This window comes from Microcaecilia unicolor, chromosome 5, assembly GCF_901765095.1.
Source record: "Microcaecilia unicolor chromosome 5, aMicUni1.1, whole genome shotgun sequence".
Classification (NCBI taxonomy): domain Eukaryota; kingdom Metazoa; phylum Chordata; class Amphibia; order Gymnophiona; family Siphonopidae; genus Microcaecilia; species Microcaecilia unicolor.
The window spans coordinates 37,846,415-37,862,817 of NC_044035.1; the positions used below are offsets into that span (position 1 = coordinate 37,846,415).

The window sequence follows — 16,403 nt, forward strand, 5'->3', positions numbered from 1 at the left end:
TGATGACCTTTATTTTCACATGCTCAAGTCCAAATTATGAGAAGACGAAGCAGCTTGAAATGGCAACACGTGCATTAGACAGGCTGAATGTATAGAGTCCGATCACACTATTTCATCTGCCTGCTAATGTTAAATGACAAGGTAGCAAGTGTTCAGGCCTGCGTCTCCTCTGTCTCATTTGAATGAGACTTGCTTTGCTATAAGCAGCTGAGGTTTTCTTGTTGTTTTTTCTTTTTTTTTTTTTTTTTTTTACAGATATCACAAACCTACTGTAAACAAAGCATTTTAACATCAAGATTTAGCTGATTGTATGGCATATTTGGGTCTATTCAACTTATTTTTTTTTTAATTAATCTTCTATTATTCAGCACTTTTCCCCGTATTTAGCACACGTTGCAATATAAAGTCACTGCATCAGACTGTGAATCCAGGACAACATAAAACAAGCAAATCACACAACTTCGTAGAAAATGAAGTGTTTTTTTTTTTTTATTGGATTTCCACAGTAACCCACTTTACTCCTGCATCTTTTCAATGCTTTCCTCCTTGTATTTGCCCTTCTCCTTGCCCACTTGGCGAGATTTAGCTTTGCGTTCTAGTATCTTTTTGCGATCCTTGTCCAATTTTAGTCTGGTGATCACCACCTACAGAGAAGAGAAAAGCAAACGCTCACCTCAATTACAGTCAACAAAGAAGAGCTTCTCCCATTGCTGAACCCTGTGACCTTGAGCAAGTCACTTAACCCTCCACAGTCTCAATACAAACTTAGAATAGTGGTTACAGTGGAAAATATAGTTTGTTCCTGAATGCAAATCTAAAATTCAAATGAGTGCCAGAGATAAAATCCTTGATCCTGTATTTTTCTGAATCCTCTGCACTGGTCCATCACACAAAAGAGAAACTCCAAGCAACTCTGTGCAAGGGGCTGAGGTCTATTATTATTATTAACAGTGCATGTTACACCTACATTACACACACCAGTACGTCAAAATCTACAATGAATTCTTTTGTTTACTTGAATATTGATATTATGCTAGAAACAAACCAAATTGCACCCAGGGGTCCTTAAAGCAGGGGAAAATGGGAAATTTCAGACAACCCTCAATTGTGTTTAAGGACATCAGGCGTATACCGAGACTCTAAACACTTGCAAGTGCCTGTATGAGACTTTTCTAAATTACTATATTTGCAGCATTGCTAGTGTTTTAGCTTCCTGACAGTGTCTATTGCCAGCTGCCTGGTTTGCCTTCCTTGAAGGATTCAGCACAGTTTTGTTTTAAATATAACATGCCTATGAGAAGTGAGGAACCTGTTAATACCTGTTAAAACACAAAGAAACTATATAAACTACTGAACAACCTACTAGACACCAATCCAGTCACCACATCGAACACTGATGCACCACCAGCTGACGAACTGGCCAAATATTTCAAAGAAAAAATAACCAATCTACGTAGCAGTTTGCCTTACAAGAACACCAACCTGGACACCTTCCTTGACGAACTAGATCTACACCCAGGAGAGTGCCCGGCAGACCAAATATGGACAAGCTTCAACCTGATCACAGAAAACATAGTCGCAAAAAAGACCAACAAACTGTCCACTGCTTACTGTCTACTGGATATTTGCCCCAACTACCTAATGAAATCTCCCCTGAACCGATTCGTAGCAGAGCTCACATCCCACCTAAATTATATGCTCTAACGAGGTTTATTCCCCAAAGACAAACGGAACATCTTAATCACACCATTACCAAAAGATACGAAGAAGAAACTAAATGATATCACCAACTACCACCCGGTAGCATCCATTCCACTAACAACCAAATTAATGGAAAATATCGTAACTAACCAGCTCACAGAATTCATCAACAAATTCTCTATCCTACATGAATCACAGTCGGGCTTCAGATCCCTTCACAGCACGGAAACTGTATTAATCACACTTATGGCCAAATTCAAGCATGAAATCGCACTAGGTAAAAACATCCTCCTACTACAATTTGACATGTCAAGCGCATTTGACGTGGTCAACCACAACATCCTGCTAACAATTCTAGACAAGACAGGAATAGGCGGTAACACACAAATGGATTGAAGAATTCTTAACCGCAAGGTCATACAAGTAAAGTCAAATTCAAGCATCTCGCCACCCTGGAAAACCGATTGTGGAGTACCACAGGGATCACCCCTCTCACCTATTCTGTTCAACCTAATGATGACCACACTAGCCAAGTCACTCGCCAACCAAGGCCTTAACCCGTTTCTCTACGCAGATGATGTCACAACATACATACTTTTCAATTCGTGTTTATCAGAAATCACCAACATAATACAAAACAGCATGCGCACAATGGATTCCTGGGCATCTGCCTTCAAACTGAAACTCAACAAGGAAGACACACTGTCTCATCATCTCATCTCATCCCAACACAACACTACCCAACCCATACCCACAGCCATACACATCCAAGACTACATACTCCCACTCTCTGATAAACTGAAAATCCTCAGAATTACCATAGACAGCAACCTAACACTAGAGAGTCAAGCAATCAACACCACAAAGAAAATGTTCTACACAATGTGGAAACTCAAACGGATAAACAATTCTTCCCGAAAGACATATTTCGAAATATGGTTCAAACTATGGTACTAGCTCACGTTGACTACTGCAATGGAATTTATGCGGGATGCAAAGAAAAGATACTAAGAAAAATCCAAACCGCCCAGAACACAGCGGCCAGGCTCATCTATGGAAAAACAAAATACAAAAGAGCAGACCCCTCCACGAAAACCTCCACTGGCTTCCTATCAAAGAACGCATTACCTTCAAGATTTGCACTTTTGTACACAAAATACGCATGGCCTAGCCCCGATCTACATAATAATAATTATTATTAGCATTTGTATAGCGCTACCAGACGCACGCAGCGCTGAACACCTGACAAAAAGAGACAGTCCCTGCTCAAAAGAGCTTACAATCTAAATAATACAGACAAGACAGTTACGGGTGAGGGAAGTAATGGGTGAGAAGGAAGGGACAAGGGGAGGGCAATTGAGTAGTGGCTCGGAGCTAAAAGCAGCAGTGAAAAGGTGAGTTTTCAGCATAGATTTGAAAACAGGTAGAGATGGAGCTAGACATATAGGTCCAGGAAGTCTATTCCATGCATAAGGTGCTGTGAGAGAAAAGGAAAGAAGCCTGGAGTTAGCAGTGGAGGAGAAGGGGAACGACGAGAGATTTGTCCAGTGAGCGGAGTTCACGGTGGGGAATGTAGGGAGAGATGAGAGTGGAGAGGTAATGGGGGGCTGCAGAGTGGATGCATTTAAAGGTCAGTACGAGAAGTTTAAACTGTATGCAAAAGCGGACAGGGAGCCAGTGGAGTGACTTGAGGAGTGGGCTAGTGTGGGTATAACGATTCTGACGGAAAATAAGTCGTGCCGCAGAATTTTGGACGGATTGGAGAAGAGAGAGATGACTGAGCGGAAGGCCAGTGAGAAGTAAATTGCAATAGTCCAAGCGAGAGGTGACAAGGGTGTGGATAAGGGTTCTGGTGGCGTATTCAGAAAGGAAGGGGCGAATTTTGCTAATGTTGTAGATAAAGAAACGACAGGTTTTGGCGATCTATTGAATATGTGCAGAGAAGGAGAGAGAGGAATCAAAGATGACTCCAAGCTTACGAGCCGAGGAGACAGGGAGGATGTGAGAGCCATTAACAGAGATAGAGAAAGGGGGAAGAGGGAAGGTGGGTTTAGGGGGAAAAATAAGTTCAGTTTTGGTCATGTTTAGCTTTAGATGGCGTTGAGACATCCAAGCAGCAATGTCGGACAAGCAGGCTTAAATTTTATCCTGGATTGAGGTTGAGATTTCAGGGATGCAGATGTAGATCTGAGAGTCATCAGCGTAAAGATGGTATTGAAAGCCATGGGATGAAATCAGGGTACCAAGGGAAGAGGTATAGATGGAGAAAGGGAGGGGTCCAAGGATAGAACCCTGAGGCACACCAACAGAAAGCGGGATGGAAGTTGAAGAGGATCCACCAGAGTGAACACTGAAAGAACGAAGTAAGAGGTAAGAGGAGAACCAGGAAAATAGAATGTTAGGTATTATTAGGAAACGAATGGAAAACAAAAATGAGGACGTTATAATGCCTTTGTATCACTCCATGGTGCGACCGCACCTTGAATATTGTTCAATTCTGGTCGCCGTATCTCAAAAAAGATATAGTGGAATTAGAAAAGGTGCGGAGAAGGGCGATGAAAATGATAAAGGGAATGGGATGACTTAATCGGCCTACCAGCCAGAAACTCAATTGAATAATCAAGAACTTACCTAAACCTTCACTTCCTAAGCTGCAAGGGACTGAAGTACAAATCTTCATACGCATCCAGCTTCCCCTACATATGCACTCAGCTCTGGAATATGCTTTCAAAGGACCTGAAAACCACGAATAACCACCTACACTTCCGCAAAAAACTAAAGACTCACCTCTTCAAACAGGCCTACCCCACAGAACAAACGTAAATAATGAACACGAAGCACAACTACCACATTAGCTGACAGACAATTTCCTTCTCTTACCGTTGAACTCATCTCAAAATCTGCAGGGGATGAATCATCCAACCCCATTTTAACTGAACTTATAATAACTAACATGTACTGTCTACACCGGAGCCTGTAACCACCTCTCCGGAATATGTAAGCCACATTGAGCCTACAAATAGTGGGAAAATGTGGGATACAAATGTTACAAATAAATAAATAAATACTTGCTATGTTAAAACACACACAAATACCACCTCACTACAACTGCAAAACTTTGGGGTATTTGTACTGTTATAAGTGACTGCAGTACAATGTCCTTCTTAGCTCAACTGCTGGGGTAATTAAAAAAACAGCACATCAGGCTTCTGTCCATTTGCAGAGCAGAACCAGAGGACCTGCAGAATAATCCAATACCGAAAAGACAGGAGATGACAAAGTAGTGTTAATCCACTCACAGGATGTTGCACTGCAAAACAATCCAATTACAGAAACACACACTGCAGCATAAACCAGACCTACAGTGGGGGAAATAAGTATTTGATCCCTTGCTGATTTTGTAAGTTTGCCCACTGACAAAGACATGCGCAGCCCATAATTGAAGGGTAGGTTATTGGTAACAGTGAGAGATAGCACATCACAAATTAAATCCGGAAAATCACATTGTGGAAAGTATATGAATTTATTTGCATTCTGCAGAGGGAAATAAGTATTTGATCCCCCACCAACCAGTAAGAGATCTGGCCCCTACAGACCAGGTAGATGCTCCAAATCAACTCGTTACCTGCATGACAGACAGCTGTCGGCAATGGTCACCTGTATGAAAGACACCTGTCCACAGACTCAGTGAATCAGTCAGACTCTAACCTCTACAAAATGGCCAAGAGCAAGGAGCTGTCTAAGGATGTCAGGGACAAGATCATACACCTGCACAAGGCTGGAATGGGCTACAAAACCATCAGTAAGACGCTGGGCGAGAAGGAGACAACTGTTGGTGCCATAGTAAGAAAATGGAAGAAGTACAAAATGACTGTCAATCGACAAAGATCTGGGGCTCCACGCAAAATCTCACCTCGTGGGGTATCCTTGATCATGAGGAAGGTTAGAAATCAGCCTACAACTACAAGGGGGGAACTTGTCAATGATCTCAAGGCAGCTGGGACCACTGTCACCACGAAAACCATTGGTAACACATTACGACATAACGGATTGCAATCCTGCAGTGCCCGCAAGGTCCCTCTGCTCCGGAAGGCACGTGACGGCCCGTCTGAAGTTTGCCAGTGAACACCTGGATGATGCCGAGAGTGATTGGGAGAAGGTGCTGTGGTCAGATGAGACAAAAATTGAGCTCTTTGGCATGAACTCAACTCGCCGTGTTTGGAGGAAGAGAAATGCTGCCTATGACCCAAAGAACACCGTCCCCACTGTCAAGCATGGAGGTGGAAATGTTATGTTTTGGGGGTGTTTCTCTGCTAAGGGCACAGGACTACTTCACCGCATCAATGGGAGAATGGATGGGGCCATGTACCGTACAATTCTGAGTGACAACCTCCTTCCCTCCGCCAGGGCCTTAAAAATGGGTCGTGGCTGGGTCTTCCAGCACGACAATGACCCAAAACATACAGCCAAGGCAACAAAGGAGTGGCTCAGGAAGAAGCACATTAGGGTCATGGAGTGGCCTAGCCAGTCACCAGACCTTAATCCCATTGAAAACTTATGGAGGGAGCTGAAGCTGCGAGTTGCCAAGCGACAGCCCAGAACTCTTAATGATTTAGAGATGATCTGCAAAGAGGAGTGGACCAAAATTCCTCCTGACATGTGTGCAAACCTCATCATCAACTACAGAAGACGTCTGACCGCTGTGCTTGCCAACAAGGGTTTTGCCACCAAGTATTAGGTCTTGTTTGCCAGAGGGATCAAATACTTATTTCCCTCTGCAGAATGCAAATAAATTCATATACTTTCCACAATGTGATTTTCCGGATTTAATTTGTGATGTGCTATCTCTCACTGTTACCAATAACCTACCCTTCAATTATGGGCTGCTCATGTCTTTGTCAGTGGGCAAACTTACAAAATCAGCAAGGGATCAAATACTTATTTCCCCCACTGTATCTGGTGATGTGTTAAAGGAGAATCAGCTGGCACAGAGTACATCAGCTTTCTGATCCCTCCATTTCCACAAACCGCTTAATATCATATCAGTGTATATTTGGGGTGCTTTCTTGTTGTTTGTTAAAGTGATAATTCAACCACAAACTTAATCCAGTAGTTAAGCATTGCCAGTTTCAATAGTACAGCCAAAAAACTTAATTGCATTTGCTAGAATCTAGGAAACTGCCATTAAGATTGCAAATCTACATATTCTATTGTCTTCAGCCACTCAAATAATTTGGCAACCGCTGCATGCATCACCTGCAATCACTACTCACATACCACTCAGCACCAGAGCACAATCACAAAGTATGGTCTAAATCTCTTCAGCAACAGATTCCAAAAGCTCTGCTTGCTTGTACAGCACACGTGGCCCATGTCAACTACATGTTAAATCCAAAATTCTAACACACCAAACAGAAAAGGCTCAAAGGCGTAACACACTAAACACTGCAATTCATAGCTGAATAAAAAAATGTTTTAACCCTATGTACCATTACATTGTTGCTAATAACAATGTAAGGGGAACACAGAAGCAATGGTGGGGACTGCTAGGATGGAGGACGGGTGGGCCAGAGACCTGCAACATTTCCAGATCAGGCTGGTGACAGAAGTAGAGACTGGTTAAAACCCAAAAGTCATGTACTTGAAGTCTCCATAATTATCTCCAAACTGTCGCATACAGGGCTGTTAAGAAAACACAAATTTACTGTCAAGTTTTTGGTGACACACTAGGTGAGAACCACTGAGCTAGAGGTTTGCTTATTGCATGCAATATCAAAGGAAGCCTCAGTAAAAGAACCACAGAGATGTCCATCTGACGTGCTTATCATGCCAGAATAGTAACACCTCTGGCTGGGCCATACCTTGCTGGGGTGAATACCAACATGGACAGTGGTGCCATTGGCTTTCTCACGCTGTACCCGTTCAATGTAGATGACATACTTTTTTCTGTACACCTGGACTACTTTGCCGATCTGCTGACCTTTATAGTGTCCCCGAACAACCTGTACAAAAAAAGACTCAGAATCAGTGATGGTCCTCAGACTCACCTGTGCACATACAACCACCTTTGTGAGACAGAGGGAAGAAAATGTCTCATCCGCTTCTGAGGTCAACAAGCACATGAGCTGAAAACCGCTCCAATACAGATGAGTTAATGTTTTCCCCCATCTAAGTCCATTCTACACAATACGTGCGAAGAAGTGTCTCTGAGGGAAGGCAAGGTGTTCAGTATTCTTTCCTCCAACATTTCACGTGCTCTGCTGTCTTATGTGCCAGATAGTGTGGACAAAATAAATAAATCAGGACAGCAGTCTTCCAGTGCTGCTTTATCCTGTACCAGCAGAGCTCTGCTTCTGGAGAAACCTGAAATCTCTGCAGATAGCCACGTCTGCAGCAGGTCCAGTGGAATGTCTCACAACCTGTTCTCTGCAGTGAAACCAGCAAGGCAGCTCAGATGCTGGAGGTGATGAGGAGGAGTAGCCCACAATTGTTCTCATGTCCACACTGCATTTCTTATCAGGTAACAGCACTATCCCTGCATCCCTGATGCTCATTTCCTGAAGTAGTGAACAGTGTGTATCTCCCCATTACCACCAAGTGACTCCGATTGTCCACTGTTGGAGACAAGATGCCGGGCTTCATGGATTACTAATCTGACCCAATATGTCACTCTTGTAATATACTCTTAAGCAATTAGTGGTAACACAACCACTCACGGGATATTTATCAGTGACTAAAAACACAACTTGTCTCCTACACTGGATTTCAAGTGTTAGTATTAAGCAATTTGTCAAACAAATGCCAATACTTATAAAATGCCAATATTCTAAATTAAATAATTCATTTTATATAAAAAGACTCTACTATAAAGATTTTATAAAAATGTGTTTTCAAAGAAAATAGACTAATGATATTTATGCTGCAGTGACACCAACTTTGGCTTATTCACAATGCTCTTTATTTGAGGGTCCATGAATTATACTGCATTATATATGACGTAATTACAAAGGTCAAGAGTATTGTTCTTAATAACTTCAGTTTGATACTTACATAAAGCACATACAAGAACTCTAATATTATTTAACTGGTAATAAGACTATTCCAGCACAAAAGCACAAGAAACTTGAGTTACACCAGGATCTGTGCTGGCATCGCTCCTTCCCCAAGCGTTTCCTGGAATGCTTAGTCTCACCCTACATTATGAAGTACACCTACCTGAACTTCATCGTCCTTCCGAATGGGCATAGAACGGACATTGTATTTCTGTCTCAGCTCCTTAGATAAAGGAGAGGACATAATCTTCCTGCGAACATGAGAAGGTGCATTGAAATGCCTCTTACGGTTCTTGCTACGGTCAGAGGTAACAAACGGACTGAACTTCATGATGGCTGCAGAAAGAAAACAGCATGTGAAATCAAGGTCAAATAAGACAAGAAAGCCACAACGAACCACAGATATTTCATCTCCCTAGCTCATGCCCCCCCCCAGTCCCCCTAATTAAAGTAGAAGTCTCAGCGACGCTGCTGCGAAATTGATGCTGCCTGCCACGAGGAGGTTACAGGCCGCGGCGCTCATAGGGCTGCCAGCAGGAGCGAGAGAGATTGGAGCTCCTCTGACTTTCGAGGGACCAGTCTGACCTGCTGTTTTGGATTCCTCAGTAAGAGGCCTCCCCCTTATCTATCCTGGTCTGACTGTTTAACTTTCCTGTTTCACATGGGGTTCTCCTTTTCCTTTTAATTTTTAGCCTGTACACTGCTTTGTACTATCTTGTCAGCTAGAGCGGTCTAGCAAGTCATTATAAACTATTGGGGATAGGATGTCATCTCTGAATCTTGATTCTTTTTTTTTTTTGCAACGGGCAATAGTACAGTAGTAGTACTACAGGTACAAACTAACCCCGCTGTTTACTAAGCTGTGCACAATGCTACTAACACAGTAACTAAGTAAATATAACTAGTTACTGTACTTAAGTAAATGTCTTGTCACTTTTACTTGTAAAGAAGTACAGGAAAAATTTGTTACTTTTACCAACGTAATAATTTCACCAAGTTTTACTACTTTTAGTTACTTACATCCAGGGGCGTAGCCAGACTTCGGCGGGAGGGGGGTCCAGAGCCCGAGGTGAGGGGGGCACATTTTAGCGCCCCCCCCCCCCACCAACTTTGAAGACCCCTGCCGCCGACCCTCTTGACCTCCCCTCCCGCCGCCAACGTCGCCTACCTTTGCTGGCGGAGGACCCCAATCCCCGCCAGCCGAGGTCCTCTTCTTCCCACAAAGACTTTGTGCAGGACGTCAGAAACAGAACGAAGCCTTTGCGGGAAGAAGAGGACCTCGGCTGGCGGGGATTGGGGTCCCCCGCCAGGAAAGGTAGGCGACGGCGGGAGGGGGGTCGAGAGGGTCATCGGCAGAGGGGTCCAGGGCCAAATCTATGGGAGCCCAGGCCCCCGTGGCCCCACATAGCTACGCCCCTGGTTGCATCTGATGTTTGCAGTACTTGTAAAAGCAGAAGCAAGACGTAAATGATGATTCCTTGGTAAACCAAATGAAACAACAAAAACTGGAACAGGATTTTGCTATTGCAAACCTCATGAAGCAGACTGATGTCTGTTGTAAATCCTGAGGGATTTCTTGGGATCTCTTCCAATATCTTGCTCAGTATCTCCTCACTTTCCTTAATAATTTCTTTTCAATCTCCAGTAATCAAGATTTAATACTTGTAAACTGCTTAGAACTGATTTTGGGTAGAAGCAGTCTAGAAATCCAAATTAATAATATTAGTCTAGCGGAGGTGTTCTGCAATGTTTGCAGTCTTCGTACTTTGTCAGGGCACCCCACAAAAAGCAGATTGCAATAATCATGTTGACCTATAACAGCATGAACTATTAAACTGGAATGATAAGGGCAATGGGACTTGATATACTGCCTGAGGTTTTTGCAACTACATTCAAAGCAGTTTACATATATTCAGGTACTTATTTTGTACCAGGGGCAATGGAGGGTTAAGTGACTTGCCCAGAGTCACAAGGAGCTGCAGTGGGAATTGATCTCAGTTCCCCAGGATCAAAGTCCACTGCACTAACCACTAGGCTACTCCTCCACTAGCAATATTCCATGTAGAAGCCTGCCCTTGCAGATCAGCAATGCGGCCGCGCAGGCTTCTGTTTCTGTGAGTCTGACGTCCTGCACGTACAGAAACAGAAGCCTTCGCGGCCGCATTGCTGATCTGCAACGGCAGGCTTCTACATGGAATGTTGCTAGTGGAATAGCAACATTAACATTCCATGTAGAATCTCAAATAGTAGCAACAGAATCTCAATAGTAGCAACATTCCATCTAGAATCTCCAATAGTAGCAACATTCCATGTAGAATCTCCAATAGGGAAATGGAACTACATTCAAAGCATTACATATATTCAGATATTTATTTTGTACCAGGGGCAATGGAGGGTTAAGTGACTTGCCCAGAGTCACAAGGAGCTGCAGTGGGAATCAAACTAAGTTCCCCAGCAAAGGGCATTTCGCGGAGCCGCATACGCGCTGCTGCTCCCGCTGCCGTGATACTACCGCCCCCTCCCCGCCACCCGCAGCATAGCCTCGGGAGTCAGTTGAAGACAGAAAGCGAGAGCAGCAGGAGAAAGGGGTCAGACACTGAGCGGGAGCAAGGAGTGAGGGAGGGGTGGGGGTGAGCGGCGGACACAGACCAAACAGGTGAAGGGAAAAGGGATGTCACACACGCCGACTAGGCCCGCTGCACCTCTCTCCCTTACCCCGAGACGCTGTAACAGGCAGCGCGGGACGGAACCCGGCACCCTTTACCGAGCTCGCTGAGCGACAGGCCCGTGTCCCCCAGCGGGAAGCGCTGACCTGAGTCCGAGGAGCTCCGCTTCAGCACGTGGCCAACAAATGGCGAAAAACAGGAAAGACGTGAGGGGAGGAGGGGGACGAGGCAGGGACGTAATACGTCACGTGACCAACACCCAACACTAAAGGCGGCGTCTTAGAGCTCTTCTTTAAAGAGCCCAGCCCCGAGAGTTAAAGCGGCCTCGCGAGACTCTCGGCGGCCACCTTGAATTGGCGCGTGGGGAGGGAGTGAGAGGACCTTCCATCCTGAGTCAGGGACTAGAAAAGGATGGGAGCCGCGAGCGCAAGAGTCGAAGGTTACCGTTGGTGGAGGGGCGGGGTTTTTCTTTTTCCTCTTGATACGAGCGAGCGCGAGGTGATAACAAGGAGGTGGATGTGAAAGGAAGGATTACAGGCGCGCACCTGCCGGGAGGGGCGTTATTGCTGGGGATTCCCTTTCCCGGTTTCTTTGCGGAGGGCTGCTGCTAGTCTTCCTCAATATTTTTTTTCCCTTTTGTGGTACTTTTCCTCAGGCGGAGGTATCCGGTTCCTAGCTACAGCCGCCTTCAAATCCAGGCTAAAAGACCACCTGTTTAATGCTGCTTTTAACTCCTTTTTCACTTGTTCGTAACCCTTATCTTCCTCACTTCAGTAGTCCCTTATCCGTCAGTGGCGTAGCCAGACCTGACATTTTGGGTGGGCCCAGAGCTAATTTGGGTGGGCACTAAATATATATATATATATATATATATAATTTTAAAAACAAATTACATGATGATGTTAAAAATAAGATGTAAAAAACCCCAAAAAGCATTTACAATTTTATTACCTGCTGCTAGGCTGGGCTGGCTGGGCTGGCAGCTGCTGCTTGGAGTAAAGTTACCTGGGGCCGAGACAGGAACTCGAGTCGATTCTCAATGATCTCAAATTCTTAATTTGAACTTCGAAGACCAGACCTTTCTGTTTCTTTCCCAATTCAATTTCCCACGTTTTCAGGCCAGGGAGGGAAGGGACAGGCTGAAACCTGCGTGCGTGCATGTGTGGCCATGTGCAGCTTAGCCTTAGCCTGCCCTCCCTCAGATCCCACATCACGAGCGAGCGGACGACAGAGCCGAGTGGAGCGAGAGCGAGGTACGCCGCTGCGCACAGCCAGCCACGTCCAGGTCATACCGCTACCGCCCACTAGGATGGATGCGAACGCGAAGAACAACCACGACGCACTGCAAGTACATTCAGCGCCGAGCCGACTGCCACTCTGCCTCTCTCCGAAGCCGGAAGGTAGGTGGGCGTGGGCTGATGTCGTCTGAGGAGCCTGCCCTGAGTGCGGGTGCCCGCGACGTATGCTAGGGCGGCTAAGCTGCTGCATGCAGTGTATGTGTGCGCTTGGGTGGTGGGCGGGCCTGAGCTGAACTCGGAGCCTGAAGAGATCAGCTGCCACTGCCAGAGCCTCGCGGGTCGGGTGCCGTCTCTGCTGTCACGCTAGGCAGCTAGGCTGCTGCTATAGTTGTGTGCGCGCTGGGTGGGCGGGCGGGCCTGGGCCGAAATTGGGTGGGCCTGGGCCCATCCAGGCCCACCCATAGCTTGTCTGTCCTGACCCTTATCTCTTACGTGTCCTGTCTGTCCTGACCCTTATCCCTTATTTGTCCTGTCTGTCCAAATTAGATTGTAAGCTCTCTTGAGAAGGAACTGCCTGTTCATGTTGAATTGTAAAGCTTCGTACGTCTGGTGGCGCTATGGAAATGATAAGTAGTAGTAGTAGTGGTGGTGGTGGCGGCGGCGATGGCGGCAGTATTTTCTGCTTTTTTTCGGGTCGGCCTGGAGTTCCGGAACGCAGCCGCCCCTCCCCTGAGCGGAAGGGTGGTGGACCTTGGTATTGAGGAACTGAGTTCGATTCCCACTTCAGGCACAGGCAGCTCCTTGTGACTCTGGGCAAGTCACTTAACTAGGGTTACCATTTTTTGTCCTCCTAAAAAGAGGACACTTGCCCCGCCCCCAGTCACCCCCTCTTCCCCCCATCACCTCCCCTCCCCTTACGCTACTATCCCTGGTGGTCTAGAGGTGGTACTTCGCTCAGGGCAGGAAAGAAACAGCCCCCTCTTTCCTGCCCAGAGCGCTGCTGCTAGCTGCCCTGCTGCATCCTGTGTGAGTCCGGCTCTCGGCGTTTCAAAATGGTCGCCGAGAGTTGAAGCAGCCTCGCAAGACTCACACAGGATGCAGCAGGGCAGCTAGCAGCAGCGCTCTGGGCAGAAAAGAGGGGCTCTTTCTTTCCTGCCCCGAAGAGTGAAGAGGTACCTCTAGACCACCAGGGATAGTAGCATAAGGGGAGGGGAGGGGAGGTGACGGGGGAGGGGAAGGGAGTCCCGCCCCCGCCAGCCAGCCCGTTTGTCCAGAAATCCGGACAAACGGGCAGGCTGGCCAAATCCGTCCGGACGCCCGGACATGTCCTCAAAAAGAGGACATGTCCGGGTAAATCCGGACGTATGGTAACCCTGCACTTAACCATCCATTGCCCCATGTAAGCCGCATTGAGGCTGCCATGAGTGGGGAAAGCACGGGATACAAATGTAACAACAACGAAAAACCAAGCCTAGAAGCCAGAGAGAGAGAGAAGAAAGAGCATGGAGTACTGGACAGTGAGCGGCCTACACCATACCCCGACTCTCTGACAGGTTGCTCTTACTAAGTTTACTGTTTGCAGCAAAATCAGTCACTGATTTGGACCCATTTAACTCCATGAGTGTGGGAAACGCCTCGTTGTGCTGTGACTAAGAACTGGTTTGCCGCTGTCGGAGCATCTGGATCATTTCCGTGATAGCAGCTGTCGAGACTTGTTGCTAAATGCAGTATTACAGAGTTTGGAGTTTTTGCCGGTTTTTCTCAAGAAGAGAATTTCTCTCAAGCTGTTTATGTATTTTTTTCCAAAGTACACTTAATACTTTGGAAAACGTGGAGCAATGCATTGTGAAATATTTAGTTGTCATTTATATTAATATGCCTCCTTTTTTCTTTAGTTTATCCAATAAGAGCACATTTTATTTTGCCCTAATTAAAAAAAAAAAAAAAGGGGCAATGGCTTTCATTAATTTTAAAAAGATCTTTAAGTTGGGAGGAGAAAAGAAAAAGAAACAATATGAACATGTCCAGAGGGATTTGAATCCTGAAGACTATTGGGAACTTGTGAGACTGAAAGATGCTGCGAACTGCTATGTAGATAATGATGAAGAAAATGCAAATTTGCTAAACAGATACTTTTGTTCTATTTTCACAGAAGAAAATCCTGGAGAAGGACCATGATTGACAGGCAAAAGTATATATGAGAATGGAGTGGATATAGCACCGTTCACAAAAGAGAGTGTGTATGAACAACTTGAAAATCTAAAGGTGGACAAAGCCATGGGACCGGATGGGATCCACCCCAGGATATTGAGGGAGATCAGAGAGGTTCTGGCGGATCCTCTTAAAGATTTGTTTAATAAGTCCTTGCAGATGGGAGAGGTTCCGTGGGGTTGGAGAACAGCGGATGTGGTCCCTCTTCCCAAAAGTGGTGATAGGGAAGAAGCTGGAAACTACAGGCCGGTAAGCCTCACTTCGGTTGTTGGAAAAGTAATGGAAGCAAAGCTGAAGGAAAGGATAGTGAATTTCCTGGAAGCCAATAAGTTGCAAGATCTGAGACAACATGGTTTTACCAAAGGTAAATTGTGCCAAACAAATCTTATTGAATTCTTTGGGTGACCAGAGAATTGAATCATGGACGTGCTATAGAAGTAATCTACTTAGATTTCAGCAAAGCTTTTGACACTGTTCCCCACAGGAGGCTCTTGAATAAGCTTGACAGGATGAAGATAGGACCCGACATGGTGAAATGGATTAGGAATTGGTTGATGGACAGATGCCAGAAGGTGGTGGTTAATGGAATTCACTCGAATGAGGGAAAGGTGAGTAGTGGAGTACCTCGGGGATCTGTGCTGGGGCCGATTCTGTTCAATATATTTGTGAATGACGTTGCTGAAGGGTTAGAAGGTAAAGTTTTCCTTTTTGCGGATGATATCAAGATTTGTAACAAAGTGGACACCCCGGAGGGAGTGGAAAACATGAAAAAGGATCTACAGAAGCTAGAAGAATGGTCTAAGGTTTGGCAATTAAAATTCAATGTAAATAAATGCAAAGTAATTCACTTAGGGAGTAGAAATCCACGGGAGACGTATGTGTTAGGTGGTGAGAGTCTGATATATACAGACGGGAAGAGGGATCTTGGGGTGATAGGATCTGAAGGCGACAAAACAGTGTGACAAGGCTAGGCTGTATAGAGAGAGGTGTGACCAGCAGAAGAAAGGAGGTGTTGGTGCCCCTGTACAAGTCGTTGGTGAGGCCCCACCTGGAGTATAGTGTTCAGTTTTGGAGGCCGTATCTTGCTAAGGATGTAAAAGGCATTGAAGCGGTGCAAAGAAAAGCTACAAAAATGGTATGGGATTTGCGTTACAAGACGTAAAAGGAGAGACTTGCTGACCTGAACATGTATACCCTGTAGGAAAGGAGAAACGGGTGATATGATACAGACATTCAAATATTTGAAAGGTATTAATCCGCAAATGAACCTTTTCCGGAGATGGGAAGGCGGTAGAACTAGAGGACGTGAAATGAGATTGAAGGGGGGCAGACTCAAGAAAAATGTCAAGAAGTATTTTTTCACGGAGAGAGTGGTGGATACTCTGATTGCCCTCCCACGGGAGGTGGTGTAGAGGAAAATGGTACCGCAATTCAAAAATGCGTGGGATAAACATAAAGGAATCCTTTTTCAGAAGGAATGGATCCTCAGAAGCTTAGCGGAGATTGGGTGACAGCACCGGTGGTGGGAGATGGGA

At 45.4% G+C, this 16,403-nt stretch overlaps 1 protein-coding gene across 1 annotated transcript; it reads right to left on the reverse strand.

Annotated features, from left to right (window-relative positions):
- Positions 1 to 511: 511 nt before the first annotated feature.
- Positions 512 to 9,091, reverse strand: LOC115469981 (60S ribosomal protein L26). The gene is made up of 3 exons (XM_030202797.1): positions 8,917 to 9,091; positions 7,563 to 7,703; positions 512 to 644 (listed from the first exon to the last, which is right to left on the reverse strand). Exons 1-3 carry the CDS (start codon positions 9,082 to 9,084, stop codon positions 516 to 518), a joined length of 438 nt encoding a protein of 145 aa, XP_030058657.1. The 5' UTR covers positions 9,085 to 9,091; the 3' UTR covers positions 512 to 515.
- Positions 9,092 to 16,403: the final 7,312 nt, after the last annotated feature.

Excerpts from the sequence above, each read along its gene's own strand:
- LOC115469981 (XM_030202797.1), bottom strand. The coding sequence starts at position 9,084 with ATGAAGTTCAGTCCGTTTGTTACCTCTGACCGTAGCAAGAACCGTAAG. Across the intron at positions 7,704-8,916 it reads GGAAGGACGATGAAGTTCAG|GTTGTTCGGGGACACTATAA; the intron begins GTAGGTGTACTT and ends TTTTTTGTACAG. Across the intron at positions 645-7,562 it reads TTGGTATTCACCCCAGCAAG|GTGGTGATCACCAGACTAAA; the intron begins GTATGGCCCAGC and ends TCTTCTCTGTAG.